The sequence below is a fragment of the Lagopus leucura genome, unplaced genomic scaffold, assembly GCF_019238085.1.
Source record: "Lagopus leucura isolate 7727_CA_CO unplaced genomic scaffold, USGS_WTPT01 Super-Scaffold_100026, whole genome shotgun sequence".
NCBI classification, from domain to species: Eukaryota; Metazoa; Chordata; class Aves; order Galliformes; family Phasianidae; genus Lagopus; species Lagopus leucura.
Window position 1 is genome coordinate 786210 of NW_024962277.1, and position 27898 is coordinate 814107.

General features: G+C 40.1%; 3 protein-coding genes across 4 annotated transcripts in view; 1 reads left to right on the forward strand and 2 right to left on the reverse strand.

Annotated features, from left to right (window-relative positions):
- Positions 1 to 493: 493 nt before the first annotated feature.
- On the reverse strand, positions 494 to 11461 carry TMEM43 (transmembrane protein 43). Of its 2 annotated transcripts, XM_042880195.1 has the most exons (13): positions 11319 to 11461; positions 10525 to 10674; positions 9779 to 9913; positions 9562 to 9656; positions 9390 to 9439; positions 7649 to 7718; positions 5970 to 6040; positions 5690 to 5811; positions 5020 to 5094; positions 4839 to 4940; positions 3248 to 3365; positions 2116 to 2325; positions 494 to 1788 (listed from the first exon to the last, which is right to left on the reverse strand). In XM_042880195.1, exons 1-12 carry the CDS (start codon positions 11328 to 11330, stop codon positions 2123 to 2125), a joined length of 1203 nt encoding a protein of 400 aa, XP_042736129.1. In that variant the 5' UTR covers positions 11331 to 11461; the 3' UTR covers positions 494 to 1788; positions 2116 to 2122. The 2 variants fall into 2 exon arrangements, with proteins under 2 accessions (XP_042736129.1, XP_042736128.1); XM_042880194.1 differs by having other exon boundaries at positions 494 to 2325.
- A 226-nt stretch (positions 11462 to 11687) lies between these two features.
- CHCHD4 (coiled-coil-helix-coiled-coil-helix domain containing 4) lies at positions 11688 to 18327 on the forward strand. The gene is made up of 3 exons (XM_042880191.1): positions 11688 to 11793; positions 13682 to 13780; positions 17199 to 18327. Exons 1-3 carry the CDS (start codon positions 11772 to 11774, stop codon positions 17489 to 17491), a joined length of 414 nt encoding a protein of 137 aa, XP_042736125.1. The 5' UTR covers positions 11688 to 11771; the 3' UTR covers positions 17492 to 18327.
- A 7102-nt stretch (positions 18328 to 25429) lies between these two features.
- Positions 25430 to 27898, reverse strand: part of LOC122184875 (netrin-4-like) — a 45786-nt gene continuing 43317 nt past the window's right edge. Inside the window, exon 10 of the mRNA XM_042880190.1 lies at positions 25430 to 27384. Coding sequence (XP_042736124.1) covers positions 27248 to 27384 — 137 coding nt within the window. The 3' untranslated portion in view covers positions 25430 to 27247. The remainder of the gene's footprint in view (positions 27385 to 27898) is intronic.

A 27898-nucleotide genomic window follows, 5' to 3' on the forward strand; every position in this document is an offset into this window, starting at 1 on the left:
TTTCGATAGAAATATTTGTGTACGTGCAATGAAAGGGCTTTGGCTCCACCTGGATACCTAACCTGGGAAACATTAAGTTCTTCAGTTTTGCATGTTTCTGTGTGTAGATGAGCATGTAAGATGAAAATGTTCTAAACTGCTGAATGCATAAGTAAGCCTCCACTCTCTCTTAAAAAAGTTGATTCCAGTCAAGTCAAATGACCATACTTCTCAGATGATCCCATGGAGGCAAGGAAGCTATTTCTTAAGAGCAAAGAAGAGGAGTAAAAACACCACTGGTAGGCTGGAATCAGCCTTATCATCAAGCATATGGACCAGATGACAGCTGTGAGGTTACAGGTTACACAAAACCCATCTGCACATTTGCCTCCACCAACAGTGGAAAACGTGTTCATCCAGAGTTACAAACTAATCCTCCACGCACTTGGCTGCTGTTCCTAGACATGAAATACGCAGTGCTTAAAGGTAATGAAAAAGAAGCCTACAGACCAACTTTCTGAAAATGGTGTTTTATTAAATATACAAAAAGCTCAGCACTTCTGTAGAAAATTGCACCATCTCCAATATGCTAATGCTGATTAGTTTCCTGCATCATTGGTAGAACAGCTGTTCAAAACTTCTGTTTTTCTCTCCAGTGGAGTGCATGGAGAAAGAGCAGCAGATAGAGACTGCTGGGTCACTAACACAGGTCAGCTTTGTGCCCTGCCTTTCACTCACTGCTGCTGCTTTCACCAGCAGAAAGGGTGAAATTGAAAACACGAGACCACAAGAATGATAAGAACTAAAGGAAATTGAAGTTAAACATAAATTACTACATCTCAAAATGTTTATGATTTATAAACCTGACCTCCCATGTAGTAACATTTTTTGGAAACATTAACTTGAACATACATAGAAGCAAATTTCCTTTGGTATGGGGAATACAGTCGTAATTCTCCTTCAAAAAATGTATTCACTGAAGACATTTTTGTACTGAATTATGTGTACTTACAGAAGGAAAAACATGTTGATAGGGCACACCTGGAAGCCAAATGAGCTATCTAGAGAGACTTCAAAACACAACAAGATCGCCTCAACTCAAGAACTATTTACAGCAGAAACCTGTAAGCTTGAGCCATTGCAACACAACAGGAAGCTGTATTAACATGATATAAAGCTCAAAATTCAAGCTACTATGTCTACAAAAACTAATCAGGCAGAAATGTGTTCATTATTTAATTTCATGGAATATTTTCATTGTTCTTGGCAAGCAAAATTCAAAAAGACAAACTACATACAGCAAAACCAAGTATTTTAAAGAATATGTATTCAACAATAGAAGTTAATCAATTGTACGTCAAGGCAGCAGGTTTTATTTTTAAAATTAAAGGCAAGTGACCTCTGAGTATCTCCTTAAATAAGAGCAATTCAGTGTTTTTACAGAACTCCACCATTTCGGGTGCTTACCCAAGAACAGCTTCAGACCTCTTTAAAAACTGAGAAAAGTCTCTGCTCTCTGACATATCTTCCCTGCCTCAGAGCACTGCTAACCTGGCCACTGGAGATTCCAAGTTACTTTCAAAATCCCCAGCTCAAATGAATCCACGTTACTGAAGTATTGTGTCAAAAGTTGTTTTTCCTTTAACAATGCACTTTCAAACACTGCCAACGCAGTATACATGATTGTACAAGTGAGAAAGCAGAAGGAGGGACCGTCAGAGGCAGGTACACACACGTATTTCCCAAGGATTTCACACCAGTCCATGCGATGAAGCTGGCACTTTGTCCACAATAAACAAGGTGCCCCACCTGCCAATGAGAATTTGCCAGTTCTCAAATCAGAGTGAATTAGTAACAGATGAAAGATAAATGGTACTTTTACACTGACTTATAATGAATACAGATGCTCCCCAATGTTTTTGTTATTTTTTCCTGAAGTCAGTGTCACTGAATTCCTACTGGTAGCATTCCATAGTAATCTTTTTCACAGACAACACATCTATCAACAGCCACACTCAAACCCCTCTCCAAATCTGGGCTCACACTGCTGAACCACGATGTACTGTAAGCAATGTAACCAGAACACAAATGCACTTAAAAAGCTTCTAACCAGGATACAGTGCAGAACCCGGGTACCTCTTTCTCACTGATGCTTCTTTGGTGGAATCCGGGATCTTGCGACCACAATTGGAACTACAGAGAGCAACCCAATCAGCAGAGCCCAGACAGGGCGATAGAAGAGCCAGCCAATGGAGATAGTCAGAAGTGAGAGTGAGCTGGCCACACAGAAGGCAAAAGCTTTCAATCCGATGTTAACCAGATCTCGAACAACAGGAAACCAGTCCACTGCAGAAAGAATTAAAGGAAGAAAACAGTTGATTGTCATTTGCAAGGACTCCTTGCTTATGCCAAGGATTCGCACCAACTATTGCAATCAAACTCAAGTAGGGCACTGCATAAGGCATTTCAGGAGAGCATCCTCAAGGCATTTGATAAATAAGTAACACCTGAACATCTAAGACAAGAGCATCCTCATCTCTTTAGACAGGAATTCATGCAAAATTAAGTCTGAAGTCTTATTAAGGCTTATGAGGCAACACAGACTATTAGTCTTGCAGCTATGGAACAAATTGATGGCAATGAAGATTTGCAGGCTAAAAGCAATTTCTGGCAATAATAGATCTTGCATTTGCCTGTATGCAGATAACAATAAAAAACAGTGCACAGAATACTAAAGAAAAACGATAGCTTTGATGTTCAAAGTTTGAGGCATCATCCTACTTTTCTGTAAGCTTTTATTCCAGCATTCCTCTAAATCAAAGAGAAAAACCAGAACTTTCTCTGCAGCACTCACAGTACCGCTGAATACAAAGACAAGTTATTATGTAACCACTAATTAAGACCTGCTGAGGGGAGACCACTTGTATATGTGTGTAGACAGTGGGTGGACTGCAGAAGCTAGAGCAAGACTTGAAAGAAGCAGCTCAACTTGTGCTCTGGCTTCTAATTTCAGGTAGCACAGGGCTGGGAGCTTCTGAGACTGGCAGAGAGGTAAGAGGTCATTTATCTTCACAAAGCAGCCATACGGTGCTGAGCTGCTGTTTATCTACAGTTTTTGTAGTAACTTTCAGACTGAATCCAACCAAAGATCAGAGAAACAAGATTCCTCCTGGCCTCCAAAGAAATTCATTTCACATGTGAGCAACATAGGACACTACAGATTATGATCCTATTTCTAAATCATTTTAGCCTTCTGTCACCAACCTACCCAAAGTGTAAACAATCCGCGTCATCAGGCTGATGCCTACAAACATTGTCAGCCAGCCTGCTGCACGGAGGGCCCAGGTCTTCATGGTGTTACTCTCATGCTCCTTCTGAAACACCTCCTGAAAGCAAGTAACAGGGTGCACGTAATGATACTTAAGTTCTCTTGAGATCTATCGCTTTCCAGTATATTATGAAAGCAAGTCAGAGCCAACAGTAGAAGATACAATGCAGCTCATTCCTCAGGGTCTTTTTTACATCAATATCCAAGCTCACTACACGAGATTTCAAAGTGCAGCACAAAGGAAACCTGCATTTGTCTATATTAAGATAGACACCCTCAGGCACTCTCTGTAATCACAGCAGAAAGCATAGAGTTTCAGTGCTCATTATTGTGGGAAATAAGACAGCAGTAACATGAAAGAAACACCTGATTTTGTTACGTTTGCAGCAAGACAGAAAAGGCAGCAAGATCCACTGATGGCTGAAGGAAAGGTGCATGTAAAAAGCAAGCAGCGTGCAGGAAAGTGAAGATAAAAAGGTTTGTGTATATTTCACCAACTTAAAGCACCTATTTGCAAGAACGCCCCTCTTCCTATATAAAAAATATACATGCAGGTGGCCAAGAAATAATAAAGCACTCGAAAAAAAGATACAGAAGTTGACTAAGCTAAAATGACTAAGATGACAAAGATACAGAAATGACTGACTGACAATTTGTATTCCTAAGGACTCTATAATTTATTCATTTTTAGTTCGTTTCCAATGAAATGAAATTGTAATTAATGAAGGTTCAGAGCTCACAGCAGAGAGCTGCTTCTACTGCTGCTCCCTTTCAACTCTGGAAAAAAAATAAAGCCTTTTTGTCTGCTTTTGGCAGATCCTGTACATTCCTGACATCTGGGACTTCTACAGCAGGGCACAAAGCAATCATTAAAGGAAATCAACCTACTAGAAGGAGTCAATGAATCACCAAATTGCCTGAGCATGCAGGATTTATTGGAGCATTATGAACTGCCTGAAGGTTCTTTCTCAGTCAGAGTAGCAATAAACATTTCAAACAAGCCTAAACTCCCTGTTAAGAGAGGCTGAAGAGTGGATACATCCCCTATGATTTGTTTAATTAAAGCCTGATTTTTACTGTTCTTGTTTATGACCTTTTCAAAAGCATGTGTGTGTTTGGGCAAGAAGGAAGCTACCAAAAAACAAATCTAACCAAAAGGAGAAGACACAGAAACAGTTCTTAGAGCAAATCATGTTCAATAGAAGAAACACAAACTGACTTTTTTTTTTTATACAATTACTTTAGCCATAGCTACTTCTAAAAAGGGAAAAAAGAACAGAAGTAACTATAGTCAAATTATATAGTGCTAACAGGTGAAGTACAGCATTTACAGCCAACACAAAAACATGCAGAAACTGGGAAGGAAAACACAGGCTATAATGCTTTGACCTTGATACAGCACAGACAAAAGCCAAAGTTTACATCTCCTCTTCTGTAATAGGCCCGAAGGAGAATTAAAGCTTATTTCACTGCTGCTTCTTCACTACCATCTGCAATTTCAACCTTTTAGTGATGGAGTGTGATATCTTACCTCGACAGAGAGATCCCCAGAGTAGAGCATCTGGAGAACATCTCCAGACTTGGTGTGATATGGAACGAGTTGATCACCTTTCTGCCGAGCAATCACAGTCACCTTGGAAGAAAGGCAAAGAATGTTACTGGTTACTGAGTTGGGGACACAGCATGGATAACACAAGTAGCTGAAGATCTACCTTATCCGGAGAGCCCAGGTGGGGGTCATGTCCACTTAGACCGGCGTAGAAGAATGAGACACGAAGGTCTCCCACCTAAAGTAGGGATAATATTGGAAATCAACAGAGAGTTTTATTTACAAAGGAGAATCACAGGAAAGAAAGCTTAATGGGAACACTCTTTGTATCATCACTTTTCTCGAGCACTCATGACAAGCCAGAGGATACCATTAGGATTGCCAGGCTGCATTTTTTGGGGGCCTAGTTAATACCTAAAACAAGACAGCCGAAATGTTTCTTCGCAATATTCTCTCTGATTTAGGTGCAGGAACACATTAACATCAAATAGATCCTACGTTCATCCCTTGCAATTTCATTTGTTGGCAAAGAAGGGCACTAACTGGGAACAAACTTTGTCCTCAGTAAGGCAGAAGTAGAAACCACCTCCCAACATCATCCAATGTTGTTCCATCTAAAAGCATGGCAAACAAAAAAAGAAACAAAAACAGAAAATGAAGGTGCAAGCAGGATCAGAAGCTTCCTGCAAGAGAGAGACTCATACTAATGGTTCTGTCCTGGCGATGCTCTGCACTCCAAATTCTTTAATGTTTAAAAAGAAATGGGACATACCCCAGCACTCTTTTTTCACACAATAGTAATTGCTGCTTTGGTTTTATCTTTCTCATCTTACTTCTGGACGCCTGGGGTTCTCACTGTGGTAAAAATAATCTCCTCCCCGGGTAACATCAGCATGTGGATCCTCAAGGTGCGCCAAGCTGAGCTGCTTGAAGTCATCAATCTTATCCACAAGACCTAAGCAGAACAAAGAACCAAGCTCAGGTCTGGTGTTTAACAGCCAGTTTGTAGGCTGGCTTCCTGATTATCACTTGTAACAATCACCGTTGTAGAAATAAGTGAAGTTTGCAGCTATTGGAACAAACAACGCAAAGTCAGCACAAAGCAATTCTTACCTTTGGAAAGGACAAAGCTGCCAACCTGGACGTTAGGAGAAACGGCAGTAAAGGACTCCACAGCCATCGCACTGGGGAGCAGAAAGAGCTCCTGATTAGCTCTGTAATTATGATCAAACTACTGCTTCACAGTATTTAATACAAAGCACATAAAAGGTGCTGTGTCAAACAGCAGGATTAAACTCAAAGAACTAAATGGATGTGAGAACAAATCCTTGAGAAACTGCATCCTGACTTTATAGCGCTGGAACCATTAAAATAAGTTAGGTCAAGATATGACCATCTCATCACCCTGACCAACTTTCTATTCACACCATAGGAATTCACTAGCTTTTTCTGCACTGACCCTATGTTTTTTGAGTGACAATGAATTAATCACATTCCCAGATGAATACTTGCAATATTTAACTTATCTGCTAAAGAAATCTAGATCACAAACCTTATCCAAATAAGGATGCCTCTGCATTGTGGCCAAGTAACTAAATTTCCAATTCTGGATCCCTTTCCTTACAGACTTGACTTCATTTTCATAAGCAGTCCTACTGGATTGCCCTTGGCAATAAACAACAGATTTTCAAAATTGTCTAAATCACATAAACAGATAAGATGGATGGGCAGAAGGAAGATGTGCAGCACAATAAAATAGTCTCATTAATGCTATGTATGAGTTCTAAAGCAGAGCACGTCTGCATTCACAGTTCTGTTTCAGGCAAGGATCCACCACAGTTAAGACTCTTAGGTTTGTACCACTATAATTAGTGGAACTGTTCTTAGATGTGGCACTTTTTAATGATATATTGCAATAGTACTAATAAAAAAATACTCCCTACATTCAAGTGCAAATTTGGATTTACTGGAGAATGCTTGGAGAAAAAGTTCATTAGCAAAAAAATGTGTTTGGAGAAGAGAGACAAGGTTTGCCATCTGTGCATCCTTTTTGAGTTCCCTCTCATCTTAACAGGTCTTTGTTACTTGGGATTTATAACCAAAAATACAGGTCTTTATTTTTCTTCCCAAGGTAAAACTTCCAAATAATGGGCAGTTTATTCAGATGAGCCCACAGTACCAAAATAAAGTTATGGACGTTAGCTGGAGTTCTAAGTTTCATTTAAGTCCTGTTTGGGTTTTTTGCCAAATGGTATCCTGCACTCTAAGGAACCAAACACATGCTGTGAGAATGGCAAGCAAGATTAAACTTAAAGCTAAAAATGGCACAGTGTACATAATTAAAATGCTGCAGCTGAGAGAAATACAAAACTGGTTATATGTGGGCAATTGCTATAAATAAGCCTGAGTTCATACATGCTAGCTTAGAAGAGCAGCATGCAAGTGGTATGGCAAGCTTGCGGGATGCTTGCTATTCTCACTCTCTTTTTAATAGAAGAACTAGTCAAAGTCAAAAAGAAACCCATTCAGTTCTCCCCTATGCAATCCATGTGGCTCAGCAGTAAAATAGCAACCTGATGTAAGCCATTTAATGAGCAGCATTCCATCAGAAATGTTGGATTCTGGCTCCATTAGGCAGCTTTGAACTGCTATCTACACCTAATTTCTCCCAACTGCAAAAAGACAAAGAGTTTCCATTTACTTCGCTACGTCATGAAGATTTATCACTGAGTTCTCATCATCAATCAGATACATTGACAGAATCTAGAGGGACTGTGTTAGTGGTAAATTACCTAGGATTTTTGTGTCCTATTTCTCGATCAAAATTCCTGCTGTTCACAACTTCGGATTTCCATTCAGTATCTAAGGAAAATGATATTGAAGGGTGAAAAGAGAGCAATAACTGCCACTTGGATCTTAGTTACTGAAGACACCTCTAAATCAATGAATCAGTTACAAATTACACTTTTTTTTTTTTTTTAACATCAAGGTACCTGATGGGATAGTCTATAATGATACTTAAATCTGATCTCATAATATAGTAACAACAAATGGAAGGACTCAGGAAAAAAAGGAACTTTAGGAATAAAATTATAACTCAGCTTTGCATGGTGGGAGATTTGCCGTTGGCATCTTCCCTGATCAGGCTTCAATTTCTGGCTCCCCACTTTGGGAGCAAGCAAGGAAAAGCTGGGATTTCTGCCACAGCTAGCAGATTTCAGTGCAGTCAAGTAAAACAGAAGACATCTGTACATGCCACTGTCACAGACGCATAGCACTGCTTTGATTCAGGCCACAGCAGCCTCTCCACACTACAGAGCACACTCCTTGTAAGTAGTACTTATAGGTATAAGTAGGTTTCTTGCAACTCCTACAAAACTAGAGTCCCCTTTTTTGAGCAGTCTCTGCACTAAATACAATGCTCTATGCTTCCATAGAGAAGAGGAGAGGAAAGAAGAGAGTTTGGCTAAACACTAGAGTGGGGATCATTGTGAAGGATATTCTAGTGTACCAGGTTTGTGTGTCAAAATTCTGGTACCTGTGAGGAGGGCTGCAGGGTTGGCATCTGTGGCCTCCCCACACTGGAGTAGGGAAGAAGCATGAGGCATAAAGAGTAGCAGAGAGACTGTAAACCCACCCCCACACTGCTCCCTGCCTCACTTAAGGCACCGAGTGAAACCTGAAGCGATAACAAGGGTAGAGATGTCTGAAGTGAATCTGAACCTGGAAACAGTGGGAGTAACAGTGCTTTGCTACTACCCAAATCACTAATTAAGTATTTAATTTTGTTGACAATATGTTAGCCCTCCCCAAAACAAGTTTGTCTTGCCCATGATGGTAAGAGATCTCCCTGTCTGATTTGACAAGCTCTTGTTCTTCTTCCTATCGTCTCCTCCAGTCCCACTGCAGTTGAAACAAGCTACCAGCTGTGTGCTGTTTGGCTGCCAGTCGAGGCCAATCCACAACACCTGGTAATATAAGGACTTCAACTGGACAGAATCCATCAATTCTGAGAGCATAGCTTTTTTTTGTTGTTCTTTTCTTTAACGGCTGTTCCTCATAGCACTAGCTTTGCTCCTTAGTTATCTCTGTGCTGCAGGGTCTCATGCTTCACTGAGCTGGAGTATTCTTATGATCACACCCAGAAATCACTGCACACCCACATACATGTCCATAGGCTTTAGCTGGGGATAAATGAAGCACAGAGAATAAGCTCCAGAGATACGATGACTCAGAGTATTTTTCCACCATCAGGTAGATTAGAAGTTCCAGTTCTCCTCCTGCCAAAAAAGCATTTGCCAAATGCCACAACACACATCAGAAGGTGCTGGAGGTTTTCATTAGCTTATATGAACACTAAAACTCTCAACATGCTGCCATTCACTTAGCAAACAGAATCTTTGCTTATTTCTTTATATAGTTTTCTTTCCCAACAAAAAAAATAGATGTTTTTCAACAAATTCAAGACAGATACACAGGAAAGCCCAAACCTACAGGCATAAAAACAAAAGGATTTTCTGTTGATCAACTTACCATATGAGTACTTTGTCTCTTTCTTGATCTCACCATTTTCTTCATACTCCCTGCAAAGAAAAAGGGTGAAGTGAGAAGCCAAATAGCACACACACACACACACCAGCTCAATGCAGAATACCTGTTTCAATTGACCCTGTTAATACAACATTTAAAGATCTGTTTCATTCACCTGGAATCCTCATATTCTACCCACTGGTACATTTCCACTTTGCGCTTCAGCTTGACAGCCTGGACGGACAGCCCATAGCTGGGATCAAACAAAGGCTATTGGAAATACAAAGAAAACACAAGTCAGTAGGAATTAGTGAGGTACCTGTGAGCATTTCAACACTCCAATCCCTCCAAATTTGAGATTCTCCCACATCCAAGATGCTAGTTTTATTTACCTTTGCTGTGCTCAGAGCGCCAGCTAAGTGCACCAGACTCCCCTCATTCTGTTGAGACACGCTGTGAATGTTGTCAAGAGGGATCACAAGAGAAAGTCCCTCATCAAGAGATTTAGCTGTCCTCAAAGCTCGTCCCTGTAGTCAAGAAAAGCAAAATCAAGTTGTGGAGAATCAGTGGCATGTCATTATTCTGTGAAAATGGTAGAAGACAAGTGATCTGCAGACCCCAAGGACTTCTCAGATGTCCATCCTCAAGGCATAATCTGAAAAGCACACTTGCAATTCACCATTCTCCTCCAAGTCCAAAACCAAAACAAAGTAACAATGCGATTAATTAACACCCTCACTTTTGCAACGTTGAATATTATTTCCTTTAGCAAAATTCCAACAGCTCTAAAAATGAGTTCTCTACGTTATCTCAAGATAGAGACAGAAGAACTGAACATGGCTGGTTCATTCAGCTTCTTTCAATAGTACTACAGCCTGTTTCCCCAGGAGCTCATAGGTTTAGGATCTTAATCCTCATCATACACTGCCACTGTTTCTATCACACGCTGTTCCACAGCAAGAACATCTCTGGCTCTATGATTTCAGCCTCTCCAGGCACACTGCTGTCTTCCTATTGATGAAGTAATAAAACTTCAGCACAACCATTTTTGTGACCCTACATATGCAAAACTAGTTGAATGTCACCTTGGCATTACCATTTTACAACTGTATATAAACACTGATAGTATTTCACTTACTTCATTGGTAAAAAGAAGGTAGAAGGACAGAAGAAATGTCCCGAGTCCTATGAGCATGCCTCCAGAAGTCTCGCTGAGCCTCTCCAGGAACCCTGGCTTGGCCTCACTTGTGATTTTGACATGTTCTTTTTTGCTTCCTGTATCAGAGAACTGTTGGAGATAAACCAAAAATGTAACACTGGTATAAAAGGGGACAGCGTGTTTCAGAACAAGCTTTTTACCTTTGCTAAACTGCTTAACCACTGCTAAATGGCACCATTTGCACTGGACCTAAACCTCCCCACACTTATTAAATGCTTTACCACAATGTTGACATCAGAAATACAGTCAATAAATAAACCTTAACAGAGGAAAACAACGGCTATAATAGCAGCTCAGCACATCCCTTCACACATCCTTCAGCCTGTCTCTACGTTCCCTACTTGGTATCCACACCCAGTGACTAACTGAGCAATACTCCCAAATTCCAGACCAGCTACAGCACAGCTATAAATAACACGTTTCGTTTCCAAGCGCCAGCACACCATACAATCACTGCACCTTGGGGTACGAGAAGAGACCTCAGAACAAACCACCGCTGCCGCCCTGGGCACTGCTACGTTAGAGAACCAACACCGCAGGGCGTGAGAAGCACCAGAGCTCTGGGGGCAGCCAAGCAGTAACGGCAAACGAGGGCAGGAGGCGAGGCCGCTCTGCAGGAGCCGTGCGAGACGTGACAGCCGCTCGGGGCACCCCGCCTCACGCAACGGGACAACGGGAGCGGGCAGCCCGCCGCACGCAGCGCTCTAACTTACATTCCTCGACATCTTCAGCTTCTTTGCTTCAGCAGCCCGCAGAGCCCGCCGGCAACAGCCGCTCACCAGCAGCCACACCCACAACCACCTCTCCGCAAGCTCTCCCCGCTCTGCCGCTACCGCGGTGCACGCCGGAACACGTAGTTCCCACGCGGCGCGCGCAAGGCACGCCGGGAGGTGTAGTCCAGCGCCGAGGCGCGCTCTGCCCGGATTCGCTGCTCCTTTCCCGCTTCGGAGAGGCCGCGCGGCAGCTGGCGAAAGAGGTCAGGGCGTGCGCTTCCGGATGTCACGGGCCACCGCGTGTGCTTCCGGAGGTTAGAGGTCACGGCGTGGAGCTGAGCGGCGCCGCGGCAGTGCCGACGGAGGAGGAGCGGGGTGGGCGGGAAGGACGCAGGACGGCGGCGGAGCCGGTCTGCGGGCGTACCGAGCGGGAAGGCAGCGGGCGGCTCCGCCATGTCCTACTGCAGGCAAGAAGGTGCGCGCCGGCGTCCTCCCAATGTCACGCGGCGGCTCTCCCTGAGGCGCGGGGCGGCGCGGCTCCAGGGGTGGAGAGGCGTCTGCGGCGGGCGGGAAGCTGCGGGGCGGGCCGCGCTGGAGAGGCCGCGACCGAGTGGGGCACAGCCGGGCCGAGGCTGAGTCCCGTTCTGCTCCCGTAGTCGTTAGGCTGACGGCCGCAGCGGGCAGATCCCGTGTGCCCAGCCAGGGAGAGCGCTGAGGCGGGCAGGGTGAGGCTGCTTCTACACGGAGCTGTATTGGTCGTGATGCTTAACGAGTTTTGACTACTTTCTTACGTGGGGGATGTATTTTTCCCCCTTTTGGTGAAATATCTGGAGTTCCAAGCTGCAAAGAATCTTCTAAGTGTTGCTTTGGAAGGACAAACTTTGGCACGTTGGGTGCTGATTATATACTGTGGTAACTTATGGTTCTCTTTGGCGTATGCTTTTAACTTGCATTAACAACATCTTGTGTCTTTACCGGGTCTGTCACTTGCCTTATTGCATTTTGTAGAATGGCAGCTGCAGTTATAATGACTGCAGTTATAGTTTGTGGTACAGCTGCAGTGATGGGATTATAGGTCATGTTACAGTTAACAGTGCTGATGTTTTACTCATTTCTAGTTCATTTCATGTAAGAAATCCCAGCTGTAAAGCTGGCTGGAATGCCACACGGCTGACAAAAAAGTTTCCTTTCAGAAAGAATCTAGGTTTATCTATTTTTCACTCGTGGTGAAGACGTGAATGAATGCAAAGCAGAGGGAATTACTGAACATTTTCTGGTGGAAGTCATGTTGAAGGACAATGGGATGCTAATTTGTAACGTGCTTTGTCATTGTAGTGGCCTTTCTGAATTTGGAGATTGAGAGGAAGTGTTTGGGGAGCTCATTCCAGTCAATGAATGCTGAGCTGTGCATTCAGAAAAGTTTCTGTTAGATGTACTTGATGTACTTTTCTGCTTGTGTTTGCCTTTGAGCGGTTTTTTTACAGCCTTACAGAGTTGTTGGTAAACTTTGCCCTGGTTGCCAGCCAACCCTTCCCCCCCACCCCCTTCATACCTACTTTGTTAAATCAAGAGTGGCACAAGAGCAGGAAGTACGCTCTGCTGTTTTTCTGCCCTGGGTAATGTTCACAGCACCTTTCAACATAGCCTGTTCTAGACCATTAAAGTGCCCTTCAGTGTTTAATTCACATAATTATTGTAAATTATGGCATGACTCTGTAATGGAGACTGCTGATCTTAATGAGTATCCTGCCGAACACTTTCTGTAGCTCAGGAGAGTTTTTCCTTTCACTTTTGGTCCTTTTCTGTCCAGCCCCTTCAGCCGAGTTTGTTCTCCTAAGAGAGCAGTAGTTTGAGATTGTTTTAAAACAGCTTTTTAACCTCGCTGTTCAGTGAACTGTACAGTGATTTACAGCTGTTACAGTACTTTACTGTGAGAAGTGGAACTTAAGAGGGAAAGAATTTGATAGTTTCTGTTCAGTTTTCTGTTCAGTTCTTACTGAATATGGAGAATATCTTCCTACAGTTACATGAGTGTGGTACAAAGACAACAGGATCAGTTTTATTCGCTGTTCTCCTAGATAAATTGCTACTTGATCTTTTTAAGCATACTTTGACTTTCTCCTAGGTCTTATTTCCAGGTCTTTTTATAACTTTTAGTACCTTCCCTGTGAATACTTTCTCGTTTGTCTGTATATACATGTCCCTGTGAACCAGCAACTTGTAATTGAAGATGCTCAATTCATTCAATATTAACATGAGGGCATCGTGTTGAGTATCTCATTACTGTGTTCTGGTCGGCCTCTCTGTAGGTTGCTTAGTCTCGGCTTTTCCTGATCTTTTGCTTATTGTCTCCTACATGACAGGAAAAGACAAAATTATATTCGTAACTAAGGAGGACCATGAGACCCCAAGCAGTGCTGAACTGGTTGCAGACGATCCAGATGACCCTTATGAAGAACAAGGTCAGTAGTTGAACAGAATGGAAGTAGAGATTGATGCACCACGTATCCTAACAATATTAATTCATTTTTAAAGACTGAGATAGTAGGGCAGTGGTTTCAGCAAATAAACACTTTATTCAGTAAACTTAGAAAACTGTTTAGTGAGTATAGAGTCAGACTCCTCCCAGTCTTAACTTCCACATTAGGACAGCACAAATGGCATACTTTCCAAATGGGTTTTCTTTTTCTTTTGGATAGTCTTTCAAAGTTGCCTGTTCACCTATATCAGTGAAATATTTGGAAAAAAATGGTCTTTTCTTGTATTAACATACTTAGAGCCATTCTTATTGTCTTTTTTAACTATCCCAAATGACTTAAGTGCCATCTTCAAAGTGGCTGAGGTGAGTTACATGCCACTGTCATTGCTAGGAGTTTGTTGCCTGCCTCTGTGCAGCACAAGTTGCCTAACTTGGTAATCTCTGAGTAACCTACTTAGTGTAAATTGTATATATATGACTTATTCTGTACTGTACAAGTGGTAAAATAATCAGTAATCTTTTAATTTCATGACAGGTAAGTTCAAATTACAGCTTTCAGCTGTAAGGATCTTGCCTTGAGAAGAGGCAAGTTTCAAGTTTTAAATGACAGTTACAGTTCTCACACAGTATATCCAACCTGCAAATGAACTAGTTCAAGAGACTAAAGAGATCAGAATATTTCTGGATGACTGGTGATATTCTGGTTGCGCAAAGCATATTTTAGGTTATTTCTAATGATGAAATACCTTGTTTCCTGTCAGGATTAAGTAAGTTTTGCCTGTGTTAATAAAATGTTCTGAATGTCTGTGAATTTAGATTTTTTTTTCTTATTTTCTTTATACTTCTATGCCATTTAGCCTTGTCATTTTGTATGATTTCATTGCTTTCACATCAGCTTAGGCTGAAATTTTCTTAGAAACTGGAAGCAAGTGGCTCTGTGACCCCCAGAGGGCAGTATTTAAGCACAGTTTAGCAGCTGTGTAGCGCAAAGGGATGCTTTGTTAGCTGATGTACTACGTAGTTCTAATTTATGTCATTAAAATAACTTGGTTTTCATAACTTTGTTTCGTTAAGCATAGCTTCAGTTGTACTTACAGAGACAAAAATATCTTGTAGTAAAGGATATGTGCTGCCTATTCAGGCTTTGCAATAACCTTCACTGGCTTTTTGACTGTATGGTAGGGTTGACAAGTAGGTAACCTGACAACCTTCAACCTGAGATGAGAAAAAATGTTCTTCCTTTCTCTGCTTTCCCCTAAGCCTTTCCCAAGTCCCTGGGTCTTATTTCAGGAAGGTTTTTAGAAGCTGCAGTTTAATATCTGTCAGGAATTCCTCCATCTCCTATTTTCAGAGAAATTGTGTCACTATGATGCTGTGACTAACCTGCCTATTTAATGGAAGCAGTCTCTGCTTTGGGCTTTAGCATTGTTTTTGTTGTGGCATTGGTGCTTCAGCTGTTGAGAATTTCACGGAGGCACTTACAGGCAATAGAATCCAAATGGTATCTTTTACTTGGGTGGAAGATGAAACATGCAAATGGTTTGTGGAAAGCAGTGTCTGAGGAGGCATAACTTGAAAAGTATTTACTCTGATCTGTACGGTGTGTAGAAATATAGCAAAATCTGAATTTTTAATTCCTGTCAGATTTTAAATCCATTACTGGTCTGTTAAGTGAAGAGCTAATGACCTCTAATGATCAGATGGCATCATTAAGTTCACAGTTGCTTTTCTGTGCTTTCCTGCTTCCTCTGAAAAACTGGAGACTGCTTGCAAAATAGAGGAGGAAAACCTTTTTTTTTTTTTTCTTCTAGAAACCACATCTGGAGAGCATACAAAGCCTTAGAGAGTTTATCATTCACTGAACTGTTGAGTCACTTTGTGTGGTGTGTGTATGACTAAACAAAGTAGCCTCCTGTTTGGCTAAGTAAATGCATACATGCAAGCTGTGTTGATGTTACATGTGGTCATTCCGAGTTTGCTTGTCTTTCCCCTTATAATCATTCATGGTCTTTCTTTGGGGATTGAAGATTAATTAAAGTATTGTATTCTATTAACAAAAGCTGTTGATCTAGCAACAGCATGTGGGTATGTATTGGTCCTGGAACTAAAACAGCTATTTTTGACACAGGATTTTGAGATGAAAGAGTGCCTGTCTCAGATCTAACATAATACAGATACATGCTATCAAGATTCAAAATCAATTCTTTTGATGCCTGTGAAGAGGAGTTTCTCTCTTTTCTCTCTTTGACACCCTGTCCCAAGTTGTTCTTTCTCTGGTTGTACATATGCAATGATTATAGTGTATTGTGCCATTTATCTGGGTAATAAGCTAGTAAAAATTAAAGGAAGCACTTCCTCCTTGTTTGAACGACTTATTAATTCATGCCTCATGTGTATTTTGCTTGGTGTTGAAAAGCTATGGTGAAGAATGAAGGTGATAGTTCTTTTTTATTATCCATTCTGTATTTATAGCATGTTAGATCACCTTTCTAAACTACAGAAGAAATAGAAAGCTGGAAGCTAGTTACATCAGGGACACCTTGCAGTGAAATTGTGTAACTGTATGATTCAGAACAATAAACTCCGTGTTTAAATACTGTAATAAGCTTATTCTTAGCATGTGGTTACTTACTGCCATGTTTTAAGGTCTCCCTGAAAACTTCTCACTTGAACAGCATCAGGCTGCAGAGCTGCAGATCAAAACAACGTCACAGAAAGAGCCACATCTAATGGGAGAGAAAACTGCAGGCAGGAAGGACATATGGGCAAAGCATTCTAGAGTATGTTGAATTGCAGAAGCTCTGACTCATGGATTGTGTTAAGAGACAATTGGAAGGGACTTTGTTGTGTATAAAGTCACAGAAGCTAAACAAGAAAAGTCTGTCTACTTTAATAGAATGCTTGACTTCCAGTGTTCAAGTTTTGTGGCATGATCTGCCATCGTGCCTCTCCTGATCTTTTTCTACTGTACAGTATAGAGAATGGTTATATCTTGAAAAGAATAGATTTATCATGTAGGTATGCCACAACCTTATGTCTTATGTTCATTTAAAACAATGAAAAAGCATTCATCCAGCTTGATTCAAAAGAATTCTAATCTTAATACAGGAATTAAGTTCTTACGTTACATGATTTTAAGGCTCGCATGCCTCTCTGACAGAGCCTGGCAAGTGGAAAAGACTTAATTCAGGCAAAGATACAGAACTATTCTAACTTGTGTCCAATGATGGATCATAAAGATCAGAGAGTGAAGTAAACAGTCCAGGAAATGGAAGGTGTTGTGCACTCCTGAAGCTACAGAACTCCTACGGTATTCTTAATACTTCCTAGCAGCTTTCGTTGAATGTAATTAATTTATTGAACGGAGCGCTTAACTTTACTTCTCTCTTTTATTTGTTCAGGATTGATATTGCCCAATGGAGATATCAATTGGAACTGCCCATGTCTGGGTGGAATGGCCAGCGGTCCCTGTGGGGAACAGTTCAAGTCAGCCTTTTCTTGTTTCCACTATAGCACAGAAGAAATAAAGGGATCAGACTGTGTGGACCAATTCCGTGCTATGCAGGAATGCATGCAAAAATACCCAGATCTTTACCCTCAAGAGGATGAAAATGAAGAGGAGAAGTCAAGCAAAGATTTGGGAGCTACTCCTGTGGAAGATTCTGTTGCCAAACAGGAGAAAGGATCTAGCTAATGAAGATGCAAGGAGGCTGTTGTCTCCATTTCTCGTTTTCAGAGACGCGGACTTTTGCAGTATGTCTGTCTTCTGAGTTGTCAAGAAATGTTTCACCATTGTTCTGTATACTGTATAATAGTAAATAATTTATTGTGGAAGGAGAAATCTCAGTGTGACAGTCTTGCAAATAAATACTGCAAAAAGCACCAACATGTGTATGTGCTGTGTAACCTGTTACCAGACACAGTTAATACTTTATCAGGTGTTTTCACACATCAAGTTCTTGAGTTTTGTCTTGAATAATCTCTTTAAATCTGGACAGCTGATAACAAAAATCCCATTAGTGTACCAGGTCATCTTCATTTCAGTATGCTCTGATCAGTAGCTGTTCTTTTGTAATGTTTTCTGTTCTAACAGAGATCACATTAAATGATTGTTTTTCCTTAATGATTTTTTTTTTTGCCATGATGATACAGGATGTGAAAATGACCTAAACCTAAAATGTGTAAGATTAGATGATGATTACATTGTACTGACGTCAGGTAAGGCCTGCAAAAAGAAAACAAAACAAAAAACAAATGTGTGATTTCATTTGTTTATTATGATGGCTTTTAAATTTTGGAAAATACTTGTACAAACATTGATATAAATGAGTGGAAAGAATGCTGATCGTTAGCTTTATGTTTGTCAGCACAGTTTTTGTTTTCCCTTAGTTAAGGTCTGCCCCTTCAGTATTTAGACAGGCTCTTAGAAAATACGTTGAGAATGCAATGAAAATGTCACCTGGTGTAAAGATCTCAAAACAAATACTGTGACTTAAGTACATATTAAAAAGTATTTACTTTTTACCTTCATTGAATGCTGTTGTTTGTTGTTTTTTAAACTAAGGCTATTTGTATTTGAGATTTCTACTTCATTGTAAACAGACCGAATGGGTTTGTCTATTGTGATGATCAATTGCTTGAGTATTATTCTATTCCCATTCTTTTTTTCCCATACCCAAAAAAAGACACCAAAAAAAAAAAATGTAAAGCGCTGTCAGTAGTGCTATAGAGAAGCTGAACAGCTAGTGAACCATGTGGGAATTACTTTAGAGATGCAAATAATTTAATAGCCATTCACTATAGTTTAATACCTGTGGATAAGGAAATGCTGCCAGTTTTTTCTTTCATTGCAATCCTTGGGCTATGAGAGTTACATTACAAAACAAGTTTTCCCAGTGGCTTCAGTATGTGTTCGCTGCACATTCCCTCTAAGTGTCTTCATTAACTTAACCAAAGTATAAAAAGATGCAGGGCCAGTAAATGGAATAATGTTTAAATGCTTGTCTGTCTTGATGGGCGGCAGTCCTGAGTGCTCAGAAACATTGCTTCCTTATTATGTTCTGGTATCTTTCTTGGGTAAGTTATTTCTGAATGCTTCCGAATGTTTGAGGGAAATTTCTGTTGAATTCCAAAATTTGTATGAACCATTTATATTTTGGTACGGCAGATGAATCCTTTAAAAAAACATCCTAAGAGAGCATGAGGTGACTGACAGCTCGGTTCTGAGGGGGTGGATGGCAGGCACTCAGCATCTCGCCCTTTAAAAGAAACAAAATGTGGCAGAGCTTCTCACCGTGACTCTTCAGTGTGCAGGAAAACAAATGCCAAGTTAACCTGAGTAAATGGGCACAAAAGCAGCAGTGATAAACCTTGGCACAGAGGCAGCTGGACCATGAAAATGAAATCTTAGGCAATCAGATAAACACTGGGCACCAAATACAAAAAAAAAAAAGTCATATGCACTCAAGCTTTTGGTTGTTCAAATGGAAATCCAATGCATTATTTGTGAAGAAGCAAGAACAGTTTGTGAAGGGATACTCTGTTCTGAGAACTGTTTGTTTTATTTCTTCTGCTTTGCTTTTCTTTCCCACATTGCCTCTATGCTCAGCAAGAGATTTATCCTCTGTAATGAGTACTTCTAGCAGCTGTGTGCAAAACATAAAATGCACTTCAGTAAAAGGTTAGGAATTAGAAGGCAGATCATGTGTAAATACGTTTCCACTTCTTTGCTATATCCATGAAGATAAGGAAAGAAGAGGACTCTGCAGCTGGCCTTGATTGTGCAGTTTTAGGGTCAAGTTGTCTCTTGACCATTTTATATCCCTTGAAAGCATTACAGAATTTGCATAGAAATTTCCTGTCCATCTCTGTATTTAGGATTTTTGGTTTGTTTTTTTTTTTTATTCCCAGACTACATGATTGCACGTTGTCTGCAATACAGATATATACAGATATATAATACAGATATAACATATATATATATTTTTTGGGGGGTATAAAGTGAATGCGTTGGTCTGTGCAGCTAATGTAACTCCTTGTTTCTATTCTGTTTCCCAACATTACTTTGTTTGTTGATATGGTTTTCCTTCTATAGTCCAATTTGAAGTCTGAAATCAATCAGTGGTTATTTTAGCATGTCATAAAGATGATAGAATGATCTCCAGCAATTTGTGGCAAGCTTGTGAAATAAGCAGATAAGGTTTTTTTTCTTTTTTTTTCTTTTGTCTGGATACAAAGGTTTGGAGCTATATAATGCTGTCTTGTTCTAATGTATTTCTTAGCTTTATATAACTGATGTATTGGTTCTGTCTCCACCATGAGGGAGCTTCTGAATCTTGGGGGTGAGTAGTAAATTTAAATGGTTTTGAGAAATCACTTGCATGGAGTTCTAGAGGTGTTATACATGCATTACCGTGTCCTTCTTCTGTGTGTCATGTCAAAAGGGATTCATTGGAGGGAAGCTTTCTGTATAACTAATCTTTATTTAATTCTCTGCCTGTCAGTTGCTCTCTATCCTAAAACAAAATATAAAAACAAATGTATTCATGAGAGTTTTACTTTGCTATGCTATACTATCTCCATTCCAAAGTGCAGACTTTAACTTGTGTTCAGTAACCTTCCTGCAGATATAACCTTGTTTCAGATATGAAAGTGACCTTTGTTAGCTTTGCTCCTTGCAGTAGCAGTACTGTACATAGAGGTGTCAAGAGGGAGATGTATATCTTGCAGTTTATTTTAAGGATGGTTACATCTGGCAATCTGGCAGGGCTGTGTGGAAACAAGATCTAGATCCTATCCAGTTCTTACTGAGAATGTCCTTGTTAAGCCTTACAGCAATGTCTCCTGTTCATCTAAGACACTTATCTGATCACATGTCAATGAATCTCTTTGAGGAAAGTTGCTATCTAAATGCGTAGAACCTACTTTCTTATTCCTAGGGAAGAAAAAAGGGTAGTATATGCTTCTTAGACTCGTTTTACCTCTCATTAAAATTCTAACACTGTTAGTGTGGGACAGTGTACAGAAGCTACCAGCAGTTTGTCATTTATTCTTAATCGGCTCTATTCACTGGACATGAGTTCATTTTGTAGAACAGTACTAGCCTGTCTGCTGTTGTGTTTTTTTTAAACTGCTCTTAACCCCTCTGGAGCTGATGTTTTTCCTGACAAGAGAAAAGACCCCCAGTAAATGAAGAGTGAAGAAATGCAGCAATGATTATAAAGTTGATGTTACTGTTGTTTCCCAGTAATGCAAGACTCTACCAAACATTAAACTATTTTAAATGTCAAACCATGGGTTTTGTTTTCTGTTGAATTCATAGCTCAAGCATGAAGTTATGAAGTCTTGTTATTCATTGTAGGCCAGTTCTGAGTGTACAGGGTAAGGGCAAGATGCTAGAGTTCCAGTTCTCCAGCTGAGCATGAAAGAAGTAGGAAAAACTTGTCTCTCAAATGCTGGTGTATCTTGATACTATGAAGATCAATAAATAGGTCAAAGACTGCTAAAATAGTGAAGAATTAGGTATTATTAAATGTAGATTGTAACTGCTCTTATACACTCTGCATTTTAGGCAGCAGCTATTAACATATTAATAGCATTACTAAAAGCTTGCCTTGGATTTTGCACCCATCACTGCCAGAAGCACAAGGGCTTATGATTATAGAGTACCCTGCGCATTCATCCAGTGGTTCAGGCTGGAAAGGCCTTTTCATGTGTTCGTATCCACCGAAAGTAGCCCCATGCAACACACTAAAATGCTTGGAATGTTGCTTAATTTTTTGCCATTTGCCAACTTAATTGAAATCACAATGGACCTTTTGTCCTGCTTGTTATGGGGAGCGCAGTCTCTGTTGCTCCTTGATACACAAAAAGTTTTTTGGAATTGGAAGAAAATATACTTGAGGTGGCAAGTTTCCCCCAGAGGTGGAATGTATGGCCACAGCTGCCTCATGTAGAGCTGATTTTCTCCCACTTGCTGCTAACTTTTCTTTCCTCAAGAACCCTTAGACTTTTCCTTTGTTTCTTCTTTTTGTATATTTCCTCTAGTGGATCCCGTGTTCTTTAGCATAGGTCAGGAGCCAGAGCCGGATTGGAAAGGCAATCTCTAGATAAAAAGCAAATTATTTTATTAAAAATAAAGTAAAAATAGCACGTTACAGACTAGACTTGATGAATCAGTGAGCGGCCCATTCATGAAGGCCCTGTTATAGCCAAAACAAAGAGCACAGGAAGATTTGTAATGATTGCACATTGCAGATTAACCGGGATGCCGCACTGATTTTGAAGGATAATTGCACGTAGGATTTGCTGTACCAGATCTGATGATGGGTCCTGTTCATTTGTTTTTCATAAAAGGACATGTCTCTTATGCATCTTAAGAAGGTGAAAGAATCCACCCTAAATAAGCTCATTACCTTTCTTAGTGTGCTGGATGAGAGAGGAATGTTTGATTTCTACACCTGTGTTTTCTAAGCTTTTTCTTGCTGTTAAGTGTTGCTGCTTCCACCCTGTACCTTTTCTATGTTGTCTCCTCATATGTTCCCAAATAACACTATCTTTTCATCCCCCTGCAGGCAGTCACCTTTGTCCTTACTAGTGTTGGCTCTGTTCTCACTTCTTTCTCCTTGGGACAGAGTGCAGAGTCTGAAAATGAACTGAGTTGGATCTAGCTGGTATCGCTCTCATTTGGTACTGCATGGGACAAGTAAGGATGGCAAATTTGTCTGTTGGATTTGGAGCTGGTAGTTTGCATTTCTAATGCTGTTCTGGTTCAGAATTCTGTTTATACCCATTGTGTTTCTGTATTAGGAGTTTGTACCCATGTTAACAGGTATTATCAGCGCACTTAAAGATTAAAATACCTTCAATGCTTGTGATTTTTATTTTTTTTTCTCATAAAGAGCCAAATTACGAATGAGTTGGTAATTTCAAAGTTAGGCTTTACAGTTTCTCAGGTGCAGAGGCTGCAGTTCTGAAAATCCAGGCTACCAGAGTCTGTTCTGTACATTGTCCCTGTGCATTGATACTGAGTAGCAGCTCTGTGTCAGGTATAGTGCTTCCATGACAACATAATCCAGTACTCAGACTTGTGCATCTGGAGGCAGTATATCATAGTATTTCTCATCACAACGCTGTAAGACAAAAGCGGGATGATGATACTCATCATGTCATTTCTGTGTGAGGAATGAAGGTTAGGCCTTAAGGGTACAGTTGTCTCAATAGAAATACACAGCTAAGATATGAACTTGTTAAAGTGCATCAGAGAGTAAGATTAGGTGTTAGAAAGAGTTGCAAAGATACATCTCTGGTGACAGATTGGGTTTGGCTTTAAGCCTGGGAACCAGCAAAGCAGACTTCTACACTCTGAGCATTTATGGAGAAGGCATCTTCTGCCTGCACCTCATGCATTTCTGTTTGCATGCCTTGTAACCCTCAAATTAACTACATGCAAAGGAGGAGTTAAGAACTTGGTATCTCTTTAAACCTTATCAGATCTGATGTATTTATTTTGATAGGGAATTAAACACTTTGGAATCTTAAGTGTAGGTACATGCAGTGTTGAATTTTGATTAATTGTTGAACTAGCATAAATTAACAGCTCCTGTTTTGTTTGTATTCTGTACATTCTGTACATCATACAAAATGTACATTTTTTTTTCCCACAGGATCCTCAGAATGAGACATATAATGTGGTTGCCTTATTTGCTAAATGCTTTTCTGCATTTGCTAAACACTGTGCTTGATATTATTGAAGCAAGAGCCTCGATGATTTCTGTAATCATTGTGGTTTATTAACTTAAAAAGTATTAATGTGCATGTAGTCTGAGGATTGTGTGGTTCAAAATTCTAAAAACAGATCCCAAACCAGACATCAATGTAAATGTCTGAATATTTTTAATTGATGTTTTAAGTACAAAAGAGAATGTGCTACAACATGTAACAAATAACACACTAACTCTTCCAGGTTTGGGGGTCTTCAGAGAGCACTTTGTATAAATTATATCAACTCAGTGAAAACTTACATCAAGCAGCATGGAAAAGTCATGAGTCATGGTGAATGTTACAGAGAAAATTTGCTCTTTATAGCAGTGAACTATTTCCAGAAGTGCACTGAACAAAGTTCTGCTATTTTCCTTCTTGACCATTTGCCAAGAGCAGAAGATGAAGCATTAGTGATGGTATGTTACCACACAGGAACTAAAGCTCAGCACTCGCCTTTTAATGAACTGCTTCCATGTTTTAAAGGTGCATGTTGTAAGAATGGTCATTTGCTCATGGACAGATGTGCTGCACAGCTGTTACAGAACTGCTCTGAGCAACAATACCATGTTTGTTGCTGTTGTGTGGAAAGTTGCATGTGCTTCTCCTTCAGGTGACTACCTGCACTTTTATGCATTTTTTACAACTTTCCAGCCTTTCCTTGTGGCCAGATGCTTTTATTTAATCCTTATGCAGGATTTCCAAGTGATACATTGCTGCTATTGTTTAGTATGTGATTGCAACTGCTCATAAGACGCTTTATCAATTTGGGCATTGTAGGGTTGTTCACAAAGGCATCTTTAAGAGGGTCCTTTTTTCTACTATAAGAAACAGTACAGCCACTTCTGTACAGGCAAATGCATCTTCTTTTCTGTATTAGTATTATTTATACTATTGTGCCACCTAAGAGAGACAGTCACAGAGATGATTGAAAGATACTTGGTACTGCATGCAGACCTACAAAACAATTCATCTTGGAAAGAGATATCTTCTGTGCTAGTTTATTTTAAATTCACTATGTATGACCTTGTTCTGAGAGACATGCAGCAGCTTCTGTAAGTCATCCTGCACTTTCTCATGTACATGTGAAGCCAGTAAATGAGAGCTTGCAATTGGAACAAAATGTGCATGTTTCTGACCAACAGAGGCAATGAGGGAAACTTATCTACATAGCCACCAGCAAATAAATTAGAGATTCAAAGAATGGGAAATTTGGGTAATAAATTTGTTGAATGTTTTTGGTGTTACCTCCCTCTCCCACCACCTCATTTGCTTTATACCTCTCCAAAATGTGTGCGTATGGTTGTCACTCATTTCTGAGTGTGCAACATTTTGACAGCTGTCTTTGCACACAGCTGTGTTTGCAGTAAGATAATCATTACAGTATTACTGCAGTACTAGGAGAACATACCAGGGTGTCAATATTTGTGTTCCAAATGGTGTTTCTATTAGCAACTGCTGGAAATAGTAATGAATGACCACGTTACTAAATAATTTTCACTCACCAAAAGGAACTGTGAAGCTGTTCACGCTCCCCACAAAATCACCAATCTGGCACAAAAATTAAAACATGGAAGTTTGCTTTAATACAGTACTGACTATGAACCAAAATGGAATACGATCACAGTAAATGAGATGCCTCACAGGTAAAATGACCTGTGTTGAAAGGAATGTTCCTTAATTTAGCTATAAATGTACACCTAATTTTCACCTATTGTGAGAGGCCCTTTGAGAACACTTAAATTCATGAGCATGTCTTTATTCCTGTTTGAAAGAGAGCTAGTCAGTCTTCTTGTTCAGACAGACTGAAGATGATAAAGGAAGTGTTATGCTCCTAACTTCTATACGCTAACATTTCAAATTAAGCCAAATATCCTGTTTAAAAAGTTTTTTATTGCATTAATTAAATAGCTTGTTGGAGATGCCACATTGTTGGATACCACTTTAGCAACAACAAATAAATAATGAAGTGCTTGTAAGACAAACAGAAGAAAGAAAATCTATGGCAAGGGAGAAAGGAAGGGGAAAGAGAGACACTTTATACACTGTCAGCAGAAAAGCAGTGTTGTTTTTTTTAATACCTGCCTGCCATCCATTTCCAAATGACCTGAAGGTTTTTCTGCTGTTCAACCAATGCAGAGTTAAAAGGAAAACAGGTACAATTAGAATTAACAAAGCTGTATTCTTCAGGTTCCCAGTGATGAAGAGAATAAACCTGTAGCCTAGAACAGCCATCCCTTTGCATTAGCTTTGGATATTCCCACGTAACACTCAGGAGTGCTAAATTAAGGTATTGTCTCTTTTTGAGAGCATCAGACAAATTGGAGGCGTGGAATAAGATGTATGCAGAAGAAGCACATGTGACCACCTGAAAGTATAGACTGATCCATTATCATTTCTGCTTTACTTAATGAGATGATGTGTTTAAATGAACTCCGTTTGATCATGATTTCCTTTTCTCAGGGGCAGAAATCAAGAACTACAATTTCTTCAAAATATTTTGTTAGGGAACGATTAAAATAGCTACCTCTTCATTACTGTGGTGTAGGGGAAAATTGGTTTAGTAAGAATGCTTTTGCAGGACAGGACTATTTCCACCTAGAGTGCAGATGTTACCTCACCTGTACTTCTGTGGGGCGGGAGAAAAATCCTCGTGTACAATAAGAAGGTGACTGAAGTTCAGTATTTTAACCTCAAGAGTGACCAAGAGAAATAAAGCAGAATGAAAGCACTAAGTGCAAATCAAATGTCAGTGGTCTTGAGCACAGTTTGAATACCAGGTTGCTCTCACAGTAACTATAGCTATCTCATTTAATATGCAATACAAGCAACCCATTTACCTCCTACTTTTGTAGCTTTTGTGGTACTATAAACTCGACATAGGAGCAGCTAAAGTTCATCACGTTTTGGCTCTTTCCTAGCATAAGGCTTTTTGGTAGTAACCACTGTGCAACTTTTGCCTGGTGTTACAGTTTTGAGTACTACAGCAAAGAGCAAGATGAGAGCAAGAGCTGGATTTGGAATCAAGTTTGTAATAAGGAGCTTTCTGCAGCAGAGCTCATCACTAAGCACTGATGATAGCAAAGTACATCTACAGAGCCTTGTCCCAGATGAGTCCTGTGTTAGTTTGTTTCTGTTCAGCCATCTGACTGTATTGTTTTCTAGAAAGCAGCATGTTATACTGGCATAATCACTGATGGTAAATAAAAATATCTGAGCTGCTTTAGATGGATATTATATTTGACATACTTATCTAGTATTATGCCACTTGTGAAGCTGAAAGAAATTGCTGCCTGTTAGTTGTCACTTATTTAAAAAAAAAAAACTACACCCAAGTAATGAATGTGTTATGTAATCAGCTTATATGTATTAATATCAGGCTCTGACTGGAAGTGTGGAAACATCCATACCTTCAGTTTTGCCTTGTAAAATGATTCTCTGGGTACACGGAATCAGGCTGAAATTAAAAACTGTAACCTATGGATGATGCTATGTGATAAGTCTGTGCATTTTGGAAAAAAAGCAGTCATGTCCCAGCATTCTCTATGGAAATGAAAGGAGAAAGGGTGGTGAGCCCACCTTCATCACTTCAGCTAGGAGCACGTTCACTGGGAACACAGGAGCTAGCTACACCTTTCACTGCAGTGTTACTAAAAGGCAAAGTTCATCACTGTAATTTCTGAAGCTGAAGTTACTTGCACCCTGTTCGAAGAATATCTGCCACTTGTTTTCCCAGATGTGCTTTCCAGGGTTTCACCAGGCTATTCATGTTCACAAGAAGTTTGCTGCTCCTAGAGTCCTCCTGGCCTGCTATCAGATAGTCGGTACCTAATTTGAAGGAAAGAAAAAAACACTTGAGCAGAAGAAAAATGCAGAAATTCTCTACTCTGTAAGGATTTCATAAGTGGCATCTTAGCCAGGTTCATGCCGTTTTTAAATGCCGGTTTGTGCACATGCAGTCTTGCGTGTACACACTCATTCATGTGCATGTTGTCAGTGCTCACTCCTGGAGTAACAGCTGAGATGATTACATGCAGAAATTACAACTACAGGTTGATTTAGTTCTGAAGGGCTTAGCACTTGCAGACTCACCACCACCATGCACAGATAACCAACTTTGAGTCTCATCTCTCTGACCTTTGTTCTAAGTTAGCATAACTCTGTGTGCTGTAGTAGCTTTACTCCTGGCTTTTATAGACATGAGTAGCAGAATTCAATCCCAATACACATGGAAACTGGTACTGTATTCAGCTTATATTTTCAGCAGCCTACGTGTTCAGGGAAGAAGAGTGTTTTAAAGTCCTACACAGAGAATAGGTGAATTTATATCTCTTGTTTTGCA

Coding starts and splice junctions, on each gene's coding strand:
- CHCHD4 (XM_042880191.1), top strand. CDS start 11,772: ATGTCCTACTGCAGGCAAGAAG. Junction 11,794..13,681: donor GTCCTACTGCAGGCAAGAAG/GTGCGCGCCGGC, acceptor CCTACATGACAG/GAAAAGACAAAATTATATTC. Junction 13,781..17,198: donor TGACCCTTATGAAGAACAAG/GTCAGTAGTTGA, acceptor TTATTTGTTCAG/GATTGATATTGCCCAATGGA.
- TMEM43 (XM_042880195.1), bottom strand. Junction 5,095..5,689: donor AGAACCCCAGGCGTCCAGAA/GTAAGATGAGAA, acceptor TCCCTACTTTAG/GTGGGAGACCTTCGTGTCTC. Junction 2,326..3,247: donor GCGGATTGTTTACACTTTGG/GTAGGTTGGTGA, acceptor TTCTTTCTGCAG/TGGACTGGTTTCCTGTTGTT.